Source organism: Scyliorhinus canicula, chromosome 12, assembly GCF_902713615.1.
Source record: "Scyliorhinus canicula chromosome 12, sScyCan1.1, whole genome shotgun sequence".
NCBI lineage: Eukaryota > Metazoa > Chordata > Chondrichthyes > Carcharhiniformes > Scyliorhinidae > Scyliorhinus > Scyliorhinus canicula.
This window is the reverse complement of record NC_052157.1, coordinates 103,797,743-103,815,728: the sequence shown is the minus strand read 5'-3', so window position 1 is coordinate 103,815,728 and position 17,986 is coordinate 103,797,743. Positions and strand designations below refer to the sequence as shown.

At 46.1% G+C, this 17,986-nt stretch overlaps 1 protein-coding gene across 1 annotated transcript in view; it reads left to right on the top strand.

Annotated features, from left to right (window-relative positions):
- Positions 1-14,090, top strand: part of ankfy1 (ankyrin repeat and FYVE domain containing 1) — a 79,894-nt gene extending 65,804 nt beyond the window's left edge. The window contains exons 20-24 of the mRNA XM_038813632.1: positions 1,745-1,835; positions 2,997-3,121; positions 7,883-8,029; positions 9,705-9,795; positions 13,345-14,090. Of these exons, the coding sequence (XP_038669560.1) occupies positions 1,745-1,835; positions 2,997-3,121; positions 7,883-8,029; positions 9,705-9,795; positions 13,345-13,477 (587 nt within the window). The 3' untranslated portion in view covers positions 13,478-14,090. The remainder of the gene's footprint in view (positions 1-1,744; positions 1,836-2,996; positions 3,122-7,882; positions 8,030-9,704; positions 9,796-13,344) is intronic.
- The last annotated feature ends 3,896 nt before the right edge of the window (positions 14,091-17,986 follow it).

Here is a 17,986-nt window from a genome sequence, read left to right as displayed (position 1 = left end):
TATCACAGATATTTGCACAAACAATTATTTTGTTAATTATCCACTTCAGGTTTTTAAATTTGGTAACATCACTATTTTATTTGATTAGTCCCCCTACTTGATGGAGGTTTTAAAATGTACTTGCAACTAAGTGTTGATCTAGCTTTCAAAAAAAGATGAAATCTTGAGGCGAGCTGTTTTGCAAATCAAATTAAAAGAGCTGTTGGGAATGAAGAACAGAGACCTGCTATGGTCTCGGGATGTTTTAGCAAATGAACTGGTGAAAAGAGTGCAGCATGGTAACAACTGCATGGGAGAAACTATTATTCTGAGCCTGTTGGCCATTCGTTAGGTCTCACTTAGGGGGAATGTGCCCTTGCTTTTGCAGGATCTTCCAGGTTGCAACAAGTGAGATTCTTGGGAGGTGGTGAATCGGGAATGCTTTTGTGGATCTGCTTGACTTTACTGTGGGTGTAAGTGAGGTGTCCTAAAGGATTATTGTGTAACTGCTCTTCCTGTTAATTCCCTATTTCTTTAATTTTGTCTTTTATAGTTTTTGGTCCATGGATCGTTAATTGAGACATGTCTTTATGTTGAGCAGATAAAGTAAGGAACTCGGGTCGCAAAATAGTAATGTTATAAAGTTTTGTATTTTGGGCAGAAGGGCCCAGACTTTATGGCACCCAGTAGATTGGAAGGATTAGTTTTGAGGCCAGGGACATTATCCTACCTGGCAACAGACAATGATTGGGTCCTGCCAGGTGGGGTTTTTTGAGAGTCTCTCCCCCTCCTTTCTTCCTCGCTCTTCTCTTCTTTCTCCCCCCAAGTTGTACTTGTTGTCTATTTGATTATAGTGAAATTAATTACGCAATCCATTGAGTTACAACAGGCTTTGAGGTGAGAATAATTGGTCTCAGTCAGAAGTTGGAAATTCACAAGTCCTTTTTTTGAGAAAAGATTAGAGGTGAATAAACGTGGGCCACTTTAACTCCTAAAATGTGATCAATCTCTATCTTGTGCATGATTGTGGGGAATAGAATACTTAAAAACTCCGGTAAAGCTCCAGCCTCTGTTGATTAATGCTGCTATGGTTTTTAAAAATTTTTTTTTAATTTTTATTTTTTTTAAATTTAGATTAGCCAATTATTTTTTCTAATTAAGGGGCAATTTAGCGTGGCCAATCCACCTACTGTGCACATTTTTGGGTTGTGGGGGCGAAACCCACGCAGACACGGGGCGAATGTGCAAACTCCACACGGACAGTGACCCAGAGCCGGGATCGAACCTGGGACCTCAGCGTCGTGAGGCGGTTGTGCTAACCACTAGGCCACCGTGCTGCCCCAATGCTGCTATGGTTTAACACTTAGTGCCAGACTTCTATTTTATTTTCTCCCTCTCCCTCATTGTTTTTCCAAAAAGTGATTGATAATAACTTGAAGGAAGTTTGTTTGAAGTTACTGAACTTTGTGCAGGGAGGTGCATCTTGAATAGCTGGTGTGTGATCTCCTGTCCAATACCTTGATGCTTTTGGGCTCAGTAAACCATTTGCCGTATCAGCTGTTGGATGGGCTTTTAAAGCTGGCCAGGTTTGGTAATCATTGACTTTTTAAAAGCAATCATGATGGCGACATACTCAAAGGAGAAAGACCATATGAGGTTCAATTGTCTTTACAAATAAAATACAGCATAAACATGAGCTTTTTATTCTTGGGTGTGTCTATGCTTTCTGTTAGCGGGCTCACTAACCTTTACCATTGCTTTTCAGCCCTTCACTTGGCCGTTATGCATGGACGCCTCAATGTAGTACGTGTCCTTCTAACCGAATGTAGTGTTGATGCTGAAGTCTTCAATCTGAGGTATGATTACCCAAACCTAAAGGAAGTTGCATGAGATTAAAGTTTCCAATTTTATTTTGGGTATTATTAATTTCCGATATTCTATTGACTGATCATTTCATCAAGGCTGTAATCAGATGTGAAACTTTAGTCGTTTGGTTACATCCTAAACAATGTGACCAATTGTCAGCTTTTAATTTCATGTGTCAGAGACACATCTTGTGTATATAATTTTTAAAACCTTTTTAATTGGCATTTAGCAATGATGGGTGTTAGTTTTGTTAATGGACTGGATTAGGAACTTGTAGAAACCTTGTTGTAAGTATGAGGAGAGGTTGAGTAGACTGGGACTGTACTCATTGGAATTTAGAAGAATGAGGGTGGATCTTATAGAAACATTTAAAATTATGAAGCGAATAGATAGGATATATGCGGGCAGGTTGTTTCCACTGGCGGGTGAAAGCAGAACTAGGGGACATAACCTCAAAATAAGGGGAAGTAGATTTAGGACTGAGTTTAGGAGGAACTTGTTCACCCAAAGGGTTGTGAATCTATGGAATTCCTTGCCCAGTGAAGCAGTCGAGGCTCCTTCATTAAATGTTTTTAAGATAAAGATAGATAGTTTTTTGAAGAATTAAGGGTTATGGTGTTCGTGCCGGAAAGTGGAGCTGAGTCCACAAAAGATCAGCCATGATCTAATTGAATTGCGGAGCAGGCTCGAGGGGCCAGATGGCTACTCCTGCTCCTAGTTCTTGTGTAACTATCCAAGAGCATTTCATGATAATAGATAAAGTTGAGTAGATTGGTTGGAAAATAACCTTTTCTGTGTGTGGATAAAATACCTCTGGTGCTTCATTGATGGTATTTGGATGGAAATATGACCAGGGACTGAAATAAAAGCAAGAACTTTGAAAGTACTGTTAGCATGAATAATGAACAATTTTCCATTTTAACCAAGGTGTTAATCCAGTTAATTAACAGACCAAGGAATGTTCTGCAGAATTAAATCATTAGCCTCATAGTACTACCAGCAAGAAATTAATGAGTTCTAAGCTAAAGATGGGCTAAATGGCCTCCTTCTGTGCTGTGTAGAGATTCTAAAGTCTCCTTGCTTCTGTACCGACACAGAATTATGCCGTTCACTGTCTGTTTGTATTCTAATTGTTTCTTTGCTGTTCACAGGGGGCAGTCACCTATACATGTCTTGGGGCATTATGGGAAGGAAAATGCAGCAACCATCTTTGAGCTTTTCTTGGAATGTATGTCTGATTATCCATTAGATAAGCCAGATTCCGAAGGGAACACAGGTAAATGCTCGAATCGTTGGCAAAAAATCAGCTCCTCGGAAAAGTAACTTGTTGAGACTAACTATTTTATGCAAACAGTATAGTGACTCCTGAATTTGCTTCCGAGTCTGTGGTAATTACTGCTTAAGATAGAGACTCTGATTCATTTGTTCCAATTATCCTAAATTGCTGAATAACGAATTATAATGAGTGGTCTCAGACTTATTTGAAATTGGTGTCTCAATTCCTGGGTGTGGAAGCAGTTCACACTGGGAAGTTATTGGTGAGGTGCAAATCATAATGTTCAATTCTTTTATTGTAGTCAGTGGTGTCACAGGCATGCTGCCTGTGTTCAGTGACCTCTGAGATAGAGTGCATACAGATCAGCAGGGAGAGAACAATTAAGGAAAAGAATAGTTTTTAAAAAAAAATCATTTACCCACAGCAACAAAATTTGCTTTTATATAACTGTATTAATGTTTAAAAATGCATTGTAAGCTGTGAGGAAAACAGTATAGAACTTCAAAAGGACATCGATGGAGTGGGCAGACATATGGCAGGTGACGTTCAATGCAATGAAGTGTGCGGTAATTCATTTTGGTAGGAACAACATGGAGAAATAATTGTGCAGGAGCAGAGGGGACCAGTGTATGTGGAGAAGTGGAGAGAACAGTTAATAAAGCATATAGTATTCTGGGCTTTATTAATAGTGGCACAGAGCAAGGAAGTTATGCTGAACTTGTACAAGACACTAGTTAGACTTCAGCTGGAATATTGTGTACACCTGTCTAGATGCCTCTTAAATGATGCTATCGTGCCCGCCTTTACCACCTCCGCTGGTAAAGCGTTCCAGGCACCCACCACCCTCTGCGTAAAAAACTTTCCACGCACATCTCCCTTAAACTTACCCCCTCTCACCTTGAAATCATGACCCCTTGTAACTGACACCCCCACTCTTGGGAAAAGCTTGTTGCTGTCCACCCTGTCCATACCTCTCATAATTTTGTAGACCTCAATCAGGTCCCCCCTCAACCTCCGTCTTTCCAACGAAAACAATCCTAATCTACTCAACCTTTCTTCATAGCTAGCACCCTCCATACCAGGCAACATCCTGGTGAACCTCCTCTGCACCCTCTCCAAGGCATCCACATCCTTCTGGTAATGTGGCGACCAGAACTGCAAGCAGTATTCCAAATGTGGCCGAACCAAAGTCCTATACAACTGTAACATGACCTGCCAACTCTTGTACTCAATGTCCGTCCGATGAAGGCAAGCATGCTGTATGCCTTCTTGACCACTCTATCAACCTGCGTTGCCACCTTCAGGGTACAATGGACCTGAACTCCCAGATCTCTCTGCACATCAATTTTCCCCAAGACCCTTCCATTGACCATATAGTCCGCTCTTGAATTTGATCTTCCAAAATGCATCACCTCGCATTTGCCTGGATTGAACTCCATCTGCCATTTCTCTGCCCAACTCTCCAATCTATCTATATTTTGTTGTATTCTCTGACAGTCCTCCTCGCTATCTGCAACTCCACCAATCTTAGTACAGTAGTCTCCCTTTATAACGCGGGTGTTGGGGTCCAAGACAGCCACCCGCGTTGTATCCGAGCCGCGGATATCCATGGTGGGGGTTTTAAATTTTTTTTAAAATCTATGCATGCGCTTCCCATTGTGAGTCTACGGGGGGGCGGGGGGAGAGGTCAGACCCCCGTAGACTCACAATGGGAAGCGCTAGCATAGATTTTAAAATAAATTTAAAACCCCCATCGTGGAATCAATTAAAATTTCAGCGGCCGGCTCACTTTGATCCGGAGAAGGAAGCTGCTCTCACTGAAATCAGCCGGCCGCTGAAATTGACACTGCCCGCTGCTCTCTCCCTCCAATCCAACTTTTAAGTTTTAATGTTTCTGATTGGAGGGAGAGAGCAGCCGGCAGTGTCAATTTCTTTTTTTTTCCTCCGGCTTGCCCCATCTCCCCCCACATCCTCCAACTAGACCCCTTTCCCCCCACACCCTCCGACTCGCCCCCCTCTCCCCCCCCCCCCCCCCCACCCTCCGGCTCGCCCCCTCTCCCCCCCCCCCCACCCTCCGGCTCGCCCCCTCTCCCCCCACATCCTCCGGCTCGCCCCCTCCCCACACCCTCTGGCTCGCCCCCTCCCCACACCCTCTGGCTCGCCCCCTCCCCCCACATCCTCCAACTAGACCCCTCTCCCCCCCCACACCCTCCGGCTCGCCCCCTCTCCCCCCACACCCTCCGGCTCGCCCCCTCTCCCTCCCAACACCCTCCGGCTCGCCCCCTCTTCCCCCCCCCCCCCTCTCCTCCCCTCTCTCCCCCAACACCCGCAGGGCCCTCCTCTCTCCCCCAACACCCGCAGGTCCACCCTCTCTCCCCCACACCCACAGGGGGGTCTCCCCCACACCCGCTCCCCCCCCCCAACACCCGCCCCCCACCTCTTTCCCCCCCCCCCCCCCAACTCCCGCAGGGCCCCCCTCTCTCCCGCAGGGCCCCCCCCCCCTCCCCCACACCCACAGGGGGGTCTTCCCCACACCCGCCCCCCTCCTCTCCCCCCCCCAACACCCGCCCCCTCCTCTTTCTCCCCCCCCCCCCCCCCCCCCAACACCTGCAGGGCCCTGCTCTCTCCCCCACACCCGCTCTCCCCCCCCCCCCCCAACACCCGCCCCCCCCACCTCTCTTCCCCCCCCCCCCAACTCCCGCAGGGCCCCCCTCTCTCCCGCAGGGCCCCCCCCCTCCCCCACACCCACAGGGGGGTCTTCCCCACACCCGCCCCCCTCCTCTCCCCCCCCAACACCCGCCCCCTCCTCTTTCTTTCCCCCCCCCCCCCCCCCAACACCTGCAGGGCCCTGCTCTCTCCCCCACACCCGCCCCCCTCCTCTCTCCTCCCCCCCCCCCCCAACACCCGCAGGTCCACCCTCTCTCCCCCACACCCCCAGGGGGGTCTCCCCCACACCCACAGGGGGGTCTCCCCCCACACCCGCCCCCCCTTCTCCCTCCCCCCCCCCCCTCAACACCCGCCCCCCCCCTCCTCTTTCCCCCCCCCCCCCCAACACCGCCCCCCCCCCCCCCCTCTTCCCCCCCCCCCCCCCCCCCCCCCCCTCGGCAGTGTCAATTTCAGCGGCCGGCTGATTGTTTCAGTGAGAGAGCAGCTTCCCTCTCCGGATCAAAGTGAGCCGGCCGCTGAAATTGACACTGCCGGCTGCTCTCTCCCTCCAATCCAACTTTTAAGTTTTAATGTTTCTGATTGGAGGGAGAGAGCAACCGGCAGTGTCAATTTCAGCGGCCGGCTCACTTTGATCCAGAGAGGGAAGCTGCTCTCACTGAAATAATCAGCCGGCCGCTGAAATTGACACAACTGACAGTTGGGGTCCATAAGCCCCCCCGCGGTATATCGCGAACCGCGGTATTGCGGAGCGCGGTATAACGGGGGACTACTGTATCATCTGCAAACTTGTAATCAGACCACCTATACCATCCTCCAGGTCATTTATGTAGATCGCAAACAACAGTGGTCCGAGCACGGATCCCTGTGGAACACCACTAGTCACCCTTCTCCATTTTGAGACACTCCCTTCCACCACTACTCTCTGTCTCCTGTTGCCCAGCCAGTTCTTTATCCATCTAGCTAGTACACCCTGAACCCCATACGACTTCATTTTTTCCATCAACCTGCCATGGGAAACCTTATCAAACGCCTTACTAAAGTCCATGTATACGACATCTACAGCCCTTCCCTCATCAATTAACTTTGTCACTTCCTCAAAGAATTCTATTAGGTTTGTAAGACATGACCTTCCCTGCACAAAACCATGCTGCCTATCACTGATAAGTCTATTTTCTTCCAGATGTGAATAGATCCTATCCCTCAGTATCTTCTCCAACAGTTTGCCTACCACTGACGTCAAGCTCGCAGGTCTATAATTCCCTGGATTATCCCTGCTACCCTTCTTAAACAAAGAGAAACTTCAATTATGAAGAGAGATTGGAGAAATCTGTCCTTGGAGAGGAAAAGCCTAAGAGGAGATTTGATGGAGATGATTTGCAAAATAGCAAATGTGCTGTGAGGGGGAAAAAGTGTTTGGGGTCTGGAAAGCACTACATAGAACATACAGTGCAGAAGGAGGCCATTCAGCCCATCAAGTTTGCACCAACCCACTTCAACCCTATCCCAATTACCCCTCCCAACCTTTTCTTTTGGACACTAAGGGCAATTTAGCATGGCCAGTCCACCTAACCTGCACGTCTTTGGACTGTGGGAGGAAACCAGAGCACCCAGAGGAAACCCATGCAGACATGGGGAGAACGTGCAGACTCTGCACAGGCAGTGACCCAGCGGGGAATCGACCCTGGCACCGTGAAGCCACAGTGCTAGCCACTTGTGGAGCCAGGCCTGTCTAGTTTTGCATAGGATCAAATAATTAAAAAGACATGATTGTCCTGTTCCCTCGATACTTGGTGCTTGTGAAGAAGTTAGTCACCTCCAGAACCATTTTTGTCTGATAATTCCATTTAACAATCTAAATATATATGGTGAAGAGGTACAGATCAACCCTAATCTGGTTGAATGTTGGTATAGGCTCGAGAGGCCAATTTGAGACTTTGGTCTGTGCATTCTTTGGGAAAACTTGCTTGTCCTTTGTTTTGAAATTCTAGGTAAAACCAGCTGTTTGAATTGGGAATATAAATTGTGCCTCATTCTTGTATTTGTGTTTTATTTGTTGGTATTTCTGGTTTAACCTATGGCTTGTTTTCCTGACAGTCCTGCTCTTGGCTTACATGAAAGGAAACGCTAACCTGTGTCGAGCTATTGTGAGAGCTGGAGCCCGACTGGGAGTCAACAACAATCTGGGGACCAACATATTCAATTATCAGGTGGCCACGAAACAGCTGCTCTTCCGCCTTCTAGGTAACCTCTTAAATCATTGCAACTGCATGTTCAGATGATCAGGCACTACTTTCCAGCCCACCAGTGTAATGCCTTCACCATTAAACTGGCACTTCTGCTCGAATATAAGGGCAGTAACCTCGGGTGGGATTCTCCGTCCCGCCACACGAGTTTACTGGTGCGGCACGCCCCCGCCAACAGCAGGATTCTCCGTCCTGCCAGCCAGCCAATGGGGTTTCACATTGTGGGCAGCCTCACACTGTCGGGAAATCCCTGGGCATGGGTGTGCTGCCGGTGCAACGGAGAATCCCGCCAGCGGAGAATCCAGCCCCTCATCTGACCATTGTGTTTAACATCCTGAGACAAAACATAAGGGGTTAAACTATAAGATGCATTATCTTCCAATTTGCTTTGTCTTTTGTTTTTATGGAGAGTGTTGGTCTGCAGATGAGGTTACTTATCCCTTGGTACTTTATGTCCAGGTAATTGCCATAGCCCACAAAGGACCTTTTGGCATCTCTCTGTATTCGAGACAATTGGTTAGATGGCTTGAGGCACAATCCACCAGCGTGGGGCAAGGCGAGATGTGAAAATGAGTGTTTCAACCATTTGGCCTCATTGTTGAATATGACCCTCTGCTCACCACTGTCTGTGCATCCTTCCAGTCAGGGTGGCGGTGTGAAATCTCTACATGGATTTTCTTTCTCTCTCTTCGCCCTCCATCTTCCTGAACTCCGGGACGGCAGTTGTAGGAACCCTAATGTTTCGCTGGCTAAGATCAGCTAGTTCAAACCCTGAACCCCCTCAAATCGTGTGGCTCAGTGAGAATTTATGGGAATTCTTGCGTTTTGCTTTCAACATAAGTGATAAAAACCTCATGGTGCTGACCGGATTCTCCGGAGTTATCTGCAATAAGTAACACTCCATCTCAATGCAAAAATAAAATATTGAAGCAATATAGGGCAGTGGCCTCTTAGTCCTGTCCTGTGTCCTGCTCTGGTGGTGTTCAGTAAATCTTATTAGTGTAAAGTTAAGCCCCAAAATGGTGAAGATTGTATCTGCTCCCACAACTCTGGCACAGAACCAATAATACAACTGTGCGGCTCAAACTGTGCACGTGGGCCTATATTTTAATATGGCCTGATTTATTTTGTAAACTGTGTGTATTCTCCAATCTGGATTTATTGTGCAGCAAACTAAAATGCCCTCAAACTCTTTACATGCACAATGGAACCCTGGGAGTTAGATGACCCCTCTGACTCTGTTCCATCCTGCAAATTGTAACCTGAACTCTTTCAACAGAACTTAATTTTCTTCCTGTCCTTGTCCTTGTGTCTGAAAGCTTCACATTACAGTTCAATAATTCTGTGCAGTCCCCAATGTCCCAGTTGCTCTTGTAACAGTCAGCAGCAAGTGTCATGGAAGCTGAGTGACCTTCTCAGCATTTTCTTTTCCTGTTGCCCAACGGAAGGAGATTGTGAGCATCTCTATTCAAAGCACTATTGCACCCTGATAATCTCCGATATCATCATATAAATGAATAGGTTTAGAAAGCTTTGTATTTGGGGGAGAAGAGATCCAGACAGATGTAGCTGCTGCCTTGGATTGGTAAAGTGTCTGGTTGTTCAGCAACTTCCAAAATCCTAGGAAGAGTGACTTAATCCCGGCTGTGTTACTGACTGTAATGTTGTTTCAGACATGCTGTCCAAGGAGCCTCCATGGTGTGAGGGTTCCAACTGCTTTGAGTGCATTTCCAAGTTTGGAGTCACTATGCGGAAGCACCATTGGTAAGTTGCCTTTTGTGGCCTCCAGTACAGTTTACTGTTATAGATTTCAGTTGAGAGTTTAACAATATGTTGATTAAAATTGAGGCTGGAAATTGCTACATAACTTCCCAACATCCATTTTAAACAGATTGCCCTAAGGCTGTGTTAATGTGATGGTGGCTCTGTGATACTTGTTGGTTATCTTAAAAGTCATACAAATCTGAAGTAAAGCTTTACACGTGACAGATGTGCACTGTTCATCCAGTGCAGGAACATTGAAGCTGGCCCTCTATTTTGGTTTGCGTTAAAACTAAACTCATGGCTGAATTGAAGAGTATCCTTGTGCCTCAGCAAATGGCCTTACTTCTGAGTGATCAGCCATGAAATCCAGGGGCAGCGCAGTGGTTAGTGCTGCTGCCTCACGGCGCCGAGGTCCCAGGTTCGATCCTGGCTCTGGGTCACTGTCCATGTGGAGTTTGCACATTCTCCTCGTGTTTGCGTGGGTTTCTACCCCAGAACCCAAAGATGTGCAGGGTAGGTGGATTGGCCACACTAAATTTATTTTGAAATGAAATCCAGGACCTGAGCATGCAAGCCAGCCTGACATTCCAGAGCAACACTGAGGGAGTGCCACACCATCAGAGGTGGACTCTTTTGAAGGGGACATCAAACCAACCTCGGCCTGACCCCTCTGGTGAGCACAGTAGATCCCCAGGCATTATTTGGAAGAATGTCCAGGCCTCCTTCCAGTGTGCTGGCTAATCACCCTTCAACCAATATTATGGGAACAGCTTATCTGGTCATTTTCCTCTTTGCCGGTTGTTGTATGCCAATTGACTGCTGTAGCTCCTACTGGACGGCACATCCAAGGGCTTCATTGGCTGTAAAGTGCTTTGGGATGTTGCAAGGTTGAGAAAGGAGCTTAAAATACAAGACTTGGTGGCGTGGTGGTTAGCATTGCTGCCTCATGCGACAAGGCGGGTTCGATCCCAGCTGCAAGTCACTGTCCGTGTGGAGTTTGAAAATTCTCCGTGTCTGTGTGGGTCTCACCCTCACAACCCAAAGATGTGGATTGGCCATGCTAAATTGCCCCTTAATTGGGGAATTTAAAAAAAATAAGACTTAAACTTAAACAGTTGCTTATAGAGAACTTTCTTTTGTTGCATTTTGACTATATTCTTTATGCTGATCTATTCAGGCTCACTGGTACAGTGTGTGCAGGTCAGGCCTCCATCTCAGTAACTGAAGTCATTCCGCCTCATTTGTTTAATTCGGCCTTCTGAACTCAGTAACTTTATACAGATTCACTAGGTTAATCCCAGAGCTGAAGGGGTTGGATTACGAGGCGAGGTTGAGTAGAGTGGGACTGTACTCGCTGGAATTTAGAAGGATGCGGGGGGATCTTATAGAAACATAGACAATTATGAAGGGAATAGATAGGATAGCTGTTGGCAGGTTGTTTCCACTGGTGGGTGAAAGCAGAACTAGGGGGCACAGCCTCAAAATAAGGGGAAGTAGATTGAGGGCTGAATTTAGGAATTTTTTTTTTTGAGTTTATTTAACACCAATTTGTAACCGTTACAGAGAGAAAAATGGCCCTGTGCAAAGAGCTTTAACATAGTGAAAACGAACAGTGGGAAAGAATAAACATGTTAATAAGGCACTTCCCCTACCAGCTCTGTTTGCTCGTGCCACATGTGTTCAACTAAACTAACGTGGCCCTAACCCTCTTCCCCCTCCCTGGCCTCCCCGCCTCCGAGGCCTGACCTGCCAGGTCAGCCCTGCGCTTGGCCCTAGCCCGCCCGGTCCCACCTCCAGCTCTCCCTGGTGCCCCCTGACCTACGCTGACCCCTGCCCTTGGTGCCTGCCTGTCTCCCGTCCGAGCCCTCACCCCACACACCAGGGACCCATTAACCTAATTGTATCCCACCGTGCCCTTTCAAGTCCCTTAACCAGCCCCTAGCCCATCCCCCATCAGAAGCCCCGATCTCCCCTCTCTGTCCAGGCTGAAAACAATCTTGGATAAAACATTACAGTACAGGATAGTTTAACAAACCGCCACCACACAAAAGCTCTGAGAGCCCAGAGTCCTTTAGTTCAAGTCCAGCTTTTAATAAAAGTCCACACCTAATCAGAGCAACTTGGGTTAACAGACCACCGCCACTGTACAGCACTGAAAGAACCAAGTGCCCATTAGTTCAAGTCCAGTTTCTTATCTTTAATAAAGGTCCAAACCTATTCTGGTGTTTCAAAATAGTAGTGGAGTTCCTCAAACATAACCCAGAGCGTTGCAGGATACAGCATTCCAAACCTCACCACCTTATTGTAGCGGGCTGCCTTTACCTTGATGAATCCTGCACGCCTCTTGGCCAGCTCCATTCCCAAGTCCTGGTAAATGCGCACCTCGCAGTTCTCCCATCTGCTGCTCCTCTCCGCCTTGGCCCATCGCAGCACACGTTCCCTATCAGCAAGCTGGTGAAAGCGGACCACCAAGGCCCTCGGTTGGTCGCCCGTCCTGGGCTTCCCTGCGGGGGCTCTGTGCCCCATCCAACTCCAGGGGTTGAGGGAAGGCCTCCGGTCCCATCAGCGCCTCAAGCATACCCGTCATGTATGCGCCCATATCCGACCCCTCGCAGCCCTCAGGGAGGCCAATGATCCTTAAATTCTGCCTCCAGGCTCTGTTCCCCAGCTCTTCAAGCTGCTCCTGCATGCTCCTCTGTCGGGCGTTCAGCTCCTCCACTTCGTGCTCCGTTACCGTGCCCGCCTGGCTGGAGAGCTTCGCCTCGACCTCCCTGAGCGCCTTCCCTTGGACCGCCTGTGTCTCGACCATTCGGTCCATCACTGCTCTCATCGGGTCCAGCGTGTCCCTCAGCTCGGTGAAGCAGTTCTTGAAGAACTCCATCTGTTGTTCCCTTGGCCAGTGAGCCTCCGCTCCCCGGACCCCGCCGTCCGCCATGCTTGGCCGCCCGGTCTGGGGTCCCCGCTGCTCCTGCTTCGATCCTTGGTGCTCCACTCTCCACCGATTCAGGCTGCCAGGTCCCAAAAAGGTCTGTTTGCCCATCGCGGGCGGGAGCGGTCCGACCTGCGACCTGTCTCCTCGAGGGGGCCACCGGAAGTCCTAGGAGGAACTTCTTCACCCAAAGGGTTGTGAATCTATGGAATTCCCTGTCCAGTGAAGCAGTTGAGGCTCTTTCATTAAATGTTTTCAAGATAAAGATAGTTTTTTGAAGAATAAAGGGTTATGGTGTTTGGGTGGGAAAGTGGAGCCGAGTCCACAAAAGATCAGCCATGGTCTCATTAAATGGCGGAGGAGGCTCGAAGGGCCAGATGGCCTACTCCTGCTCCTAGTCTCATGTTCTTATAAACCATTTATCTAATCGGTTGTTTAATAAAAATACTGCTTTACCCTCACGCTCCCCCTCAAAAACTGTTAAACGAATAAGTGGAAAAGAAACCAACAAAGAACATTACACCCCTACATAGACTTTTAATAGTACCAATGTGGAGTATTTGCATTGCATTGTTTCCAGGGATGCACTCTCTGATACATGTCCTCTTTGTCTTTGACAGCCGCCATTGTGGTAGACTGCTCTGTCACAAGTGTTCAACAAAGGAAATTCCCATCATCAAGTTTGATTTGAACAAGCCTGTGAGGGTGTGCGACATTTGCTTTGATGTGCTGACACTGGGCGGGGTTTCTTAGTAGTTATTGGAATTGTCCTCTAGCAGCACTTGGACTCGCACCTTTCGAAGATAAACCCACGTCTTGAGGGACCGCATTATATTACTCAGATTGAAATTATGCTGTTTGATTCTCCAATGTATTAATGGACTCTGATATGAATGGATGGATGTATAGCCATGTGAAACAATCAGAATTGAATGCTGGTACTTGTGGCTGGGGTTGGGTTTGACCTTATTTTAATAGGGTTGTACAGTAGAAATATTCAGGACCTGGTGTCATTCCAAGTTAACTCTCCAGTTTCTGCTCTACTTTGTATTTTTTTAATCCTGTTCATGAATTGTAGATAACACATTTCCCTCCCTCCCCAACTCTATCGAGAGATATTGTCTCCTTGATGCTGTTGCAGATATCAACAAGGTTTGACACATCATGGGCTAGCTGGGTGGGGGTGTGGGTGAAGGTAAACAACCCATTGATGGAACTGACTGTCCATTTTGGCCTTGGGCTCTACATGATAACTGTGCCGCTGTTTGGTTGTCTAATTCCTGATCTGTATACAGCAGCTGAATGTATAATGCTTGGTGGTTTGAATCTCTGCAAGAGCAAACTTCGTAACACTAATTTAGAAAAATGTTTTATTACCAATACATATGGTTGTGCATTTATAAAAGGGAAATGTTGCATATTTAGGCCAATGCATGGTCATGTATGTGACAGAATATGGTTTGGTCTTTTTTTAAACTGGAACGAGGTGGAGTATCTTTTTAAAAATCCATTCTTCGTACAGTATCAAACCAACCTGTTTTATCTCCCTTTGCCTAGATGTCCATTGTATGGAGCAGTACATATAACACTAACCTAGTTGCAAATGTCTTAATCTCACTCAACTGATAATTAATATGCTCCTGCAAGCATCCTGGGGACAATGGTTTGCTGGAGGCTCTTCTGAGAACAGTGGCCAAGTCATTAGCTGGTGTTGGGTGAACTCATCAAGGGTTTTTCAGTTTCTTGGAAGCTCTACTCATTAAATAACCAAGGAACTGTTTTGGGGCTTTTGGTAACAATGTGTAAATGACACTTGGGCTTTCTAGAGGGGAAATGGTTAAATTTGAGCCACTATTCTAGTTTGTAGTCTTTCATAAAAGCACTATTCTAAGGATTGCCACTTGACAGTCAAAATTGTTTAAAATATTTTAAGACTGATATTGTATTTTATGCATTATGTACTGTGCTATATGATGCTTCAAGGTGTCTGGGCAAAATGTTGTGCATTATTGCATTTTATCTTAATCCATTCAGATGTAAAGCTTGCTTCAAGGGAAGCTGACCAGCTGATATTCTGCATTCACATCCCATGTATAATTCAGTGCTGTACTATGCATATATTATTGCTCGTCTCGGCTCCAGTGGATGGGATGGAGGCTAATTCCAATCTTTTTGGAAGAGCTTTCATGTCAATTCTTGGTTGAGGTCAGCAACTGTGTTGATCAACATTCCACTTGTTCTATGATGTTGGTGCATTTGTGAGCAGAGATGAATAATGTAATGATGCTGAGATGAATAAACTAACAGATTTTTGGCTAACGGCAATAGCTGCTCTAAACCAATCATAAGCTGTTTGTGCGTCATGTTGAGAGAACAATGTGCTGTTGGTGGAATCCATTCCAAGGAAGTTTAATCATTATGGGGTAGATTAGATTTCAAGCCGTCCTCTAATTTATTTACTGTGATTGTGCCTCAGTTTCATGGTCCTGTGGGCTAAGCAATCTGTGCCGGCTTACTTTGCAACACCTAGTTATCCATGTTTTCAACTGGGATTTTCCAGCAGATAAAGCCTTGGACACTTGCAGCAAACCCATGACAGCACAGACCAGGCTCAGTATCTAAATGTTATCAGAAATCATCTTTTCAGAGAAGCCCTGGGCTTGAAATGTATAACCATTTTCCCAACTAGTCCTAGCACTTAAAGGTCAACATTCATTTATTTAGGTCAATGACTATGAGAAACAGTAATTGAATGGCGAAGGGAGTTATCGGAGATCTCTCCTTTGCATCCCAAATTATTTCGGATGAAGATTTAATGTCTTTAAAACCTCAATCCATCATTCTTTTTTTGATCTGATCATGTGCAAAATTAGTCAATAGAATCTCCCTTAAATTGTGATTACGCATAAGAACAGCTTATCTCGAATTTATTTTAAAGAGGTATCGACAGAGTAATGATCCAGTCAGCAAGCTGTAGATACTCAGCCAGCCTTGGTATAGCAGTCGAGTTGGACTGGAAGTTTTATGCCCGCTGCACTCACACATGCATGGGACATGCTTAAATCTCGGACCCAGTGTAAATAGCTATGATCCACTGGGTAGGTAATACTTTGAGGGAAATCAAATTGCAGCAAAAGCACCAACATCTTATTACATCTCCTCTTGCTGTTGTCAGGGCCCTTGTATTTGAATCTCCTGTGTAATGTGACTTTTAACCCATTTGAGGACTGCATGTTGCCAATATCAGGGCATTAACTTTCCATGTTCAGTTATGATTGTGTTCTAGAATCCGTACTTTTTGAATAAAACCACTTGGGTAAAAGCAGTTTAATATCCTCAATAAAGACCAAATGAATTGAGAAATTTGTATTTTTTAAATAGCATGAGCTCAATGGGTTAAAATTCATTTATAGTCCTTAATCCCATTTAATTATCCATTATTCAGTATTAGAAGAAATATGTTTTAGTAATGGCTAATTATTTTGCACTAACATGGAAACCTATTGCACAAAATTATCTTATGCTGTATGTTTACTTCTGTTTACGGTGTATAGGTGCATAAATCTGTACAGCAATGTCATTGAGCAGTACCCAAGATGTTGCTAGCAGTGGTGCTTAGATATATGATAATCAATATAGTTCTCTTTGGTAACAAACTCCTCGACTTGTGTCGTTACAGAGTAGCTGGCATTAAAATCTGTAATTCTAGGTGGTAACAGCCAAAGGGGTTCGCAGACCAGGGTCAGATATAAATGTGGCTGAGGCCACAAATTAATGCTATTATAATGGCAGCTCTGTACCTATGAAATAGCAATACATGTGCTATCTAGGAATCCATAGTGAGGGGTGTAGCTGTGTGTTTTAAGATGGACAGCACGATGCAGTGGTAAAGTTCAGTGTTTGTGTATGGATCTGTATCTTTTAGAAAATGCCTTAATACTTGTACATTTGGGCAGCACGGTGGCACAGTGGGTTAGCCCTGCAGCCTCACGGCGCCGAGATCCCAGGTTCGATCCCGGCTCTGGGTCACTGTCCGTGTGGAGTTTGCACATTTTCCCCATATTTGCGTGCGTTTCGCCCCCACAACCCAAAGATGTGCAGGTTAGGTGGATTGGCCACGCTAAATTGCTTTTAATTGGAAAAAGTGAATTATACGGTTCAGCGTAGCGTTCCTGCTTTGTACTCCATGCTCCTATTTTTGAAGCCCATGCTCTTGTATGCTTTGCTAATTATTCTGTCTTGCAGCTGTCATGGATCTATGCACATGAATCCCAGGTCCTTTTGTCTCTGCACACTTTGGTCTCTTTACCCCTCCTAACTTCTCTGACGGCATGCATCACCTCACCTTGTTTTCCATCCGCCACTACCTTTCTGCCAGTCTATGTTCTGTTACAGTTGATTGGTATGATTCTCACTTCACCATTCCTCCAACTTTGGTATCATTGATAGATTTTGAAGTTTTCTTTATTTGTATTCCAATATACCAAATCTTCTGTATATCGCAAAGCAGTGGTTTAGGCACTGATCCTTGGGGAACACTACTGTCTACCATCTTTCAGTCTGGAAAACAACTATTATCATGATGCATTTTCTATTCTTACACCAATTTTTAAATCCAAGCTGACACACTCTCCCGTCCATGGGCAGTCTTTTTGTGGTACTTGGTCAAACATCCATTACATTCCCTTCAACAACATACACTGTTAATTCAGCAAGAAATTCAATTGTACTCTTGAGGGCTGGTTTAGCTCACTCGGCTAAATTGCTGGCTTTTAAAGCAGGCCAGCAGCACGGTTCGATTCCCGTACCAGCCTCCCCGGACAGGCGCCGGAATGTGGCGACTAGGGGCTTTTCACAGTAACTTCATTGAAGCCTACTCGTGACAATAAGCAATTTTCATTCATTTCATTTCATCTGCCTTTTACAAATCCGTTCTGTCTCCCCTTCATTAACTCAAACCTCCCAAGTGCTCGTTAATTTTCCTTTGCTTTCCAAAAGCCTTGCCTATCACTGATATACTGAGTGGCCTGTAGTTGTTAGGAATTTCCTTACCTGCCATTCTCCAATTCCTCAATCCTCTGGTCCTTCACTATCTTCGCCCCTCACCACCTTTCCCAGCATGGGAAGCAAAACCATCCAGACCAGGTGAAACATAGGCAGCATTTTCACCACCTCCATTATCTGTACCATCTCCCCTTCTGCCATTTGTCAGCATCCTCTTCCCTAGTAAACAAGTGATCCAGCCTTTCACTATGCTTCTAA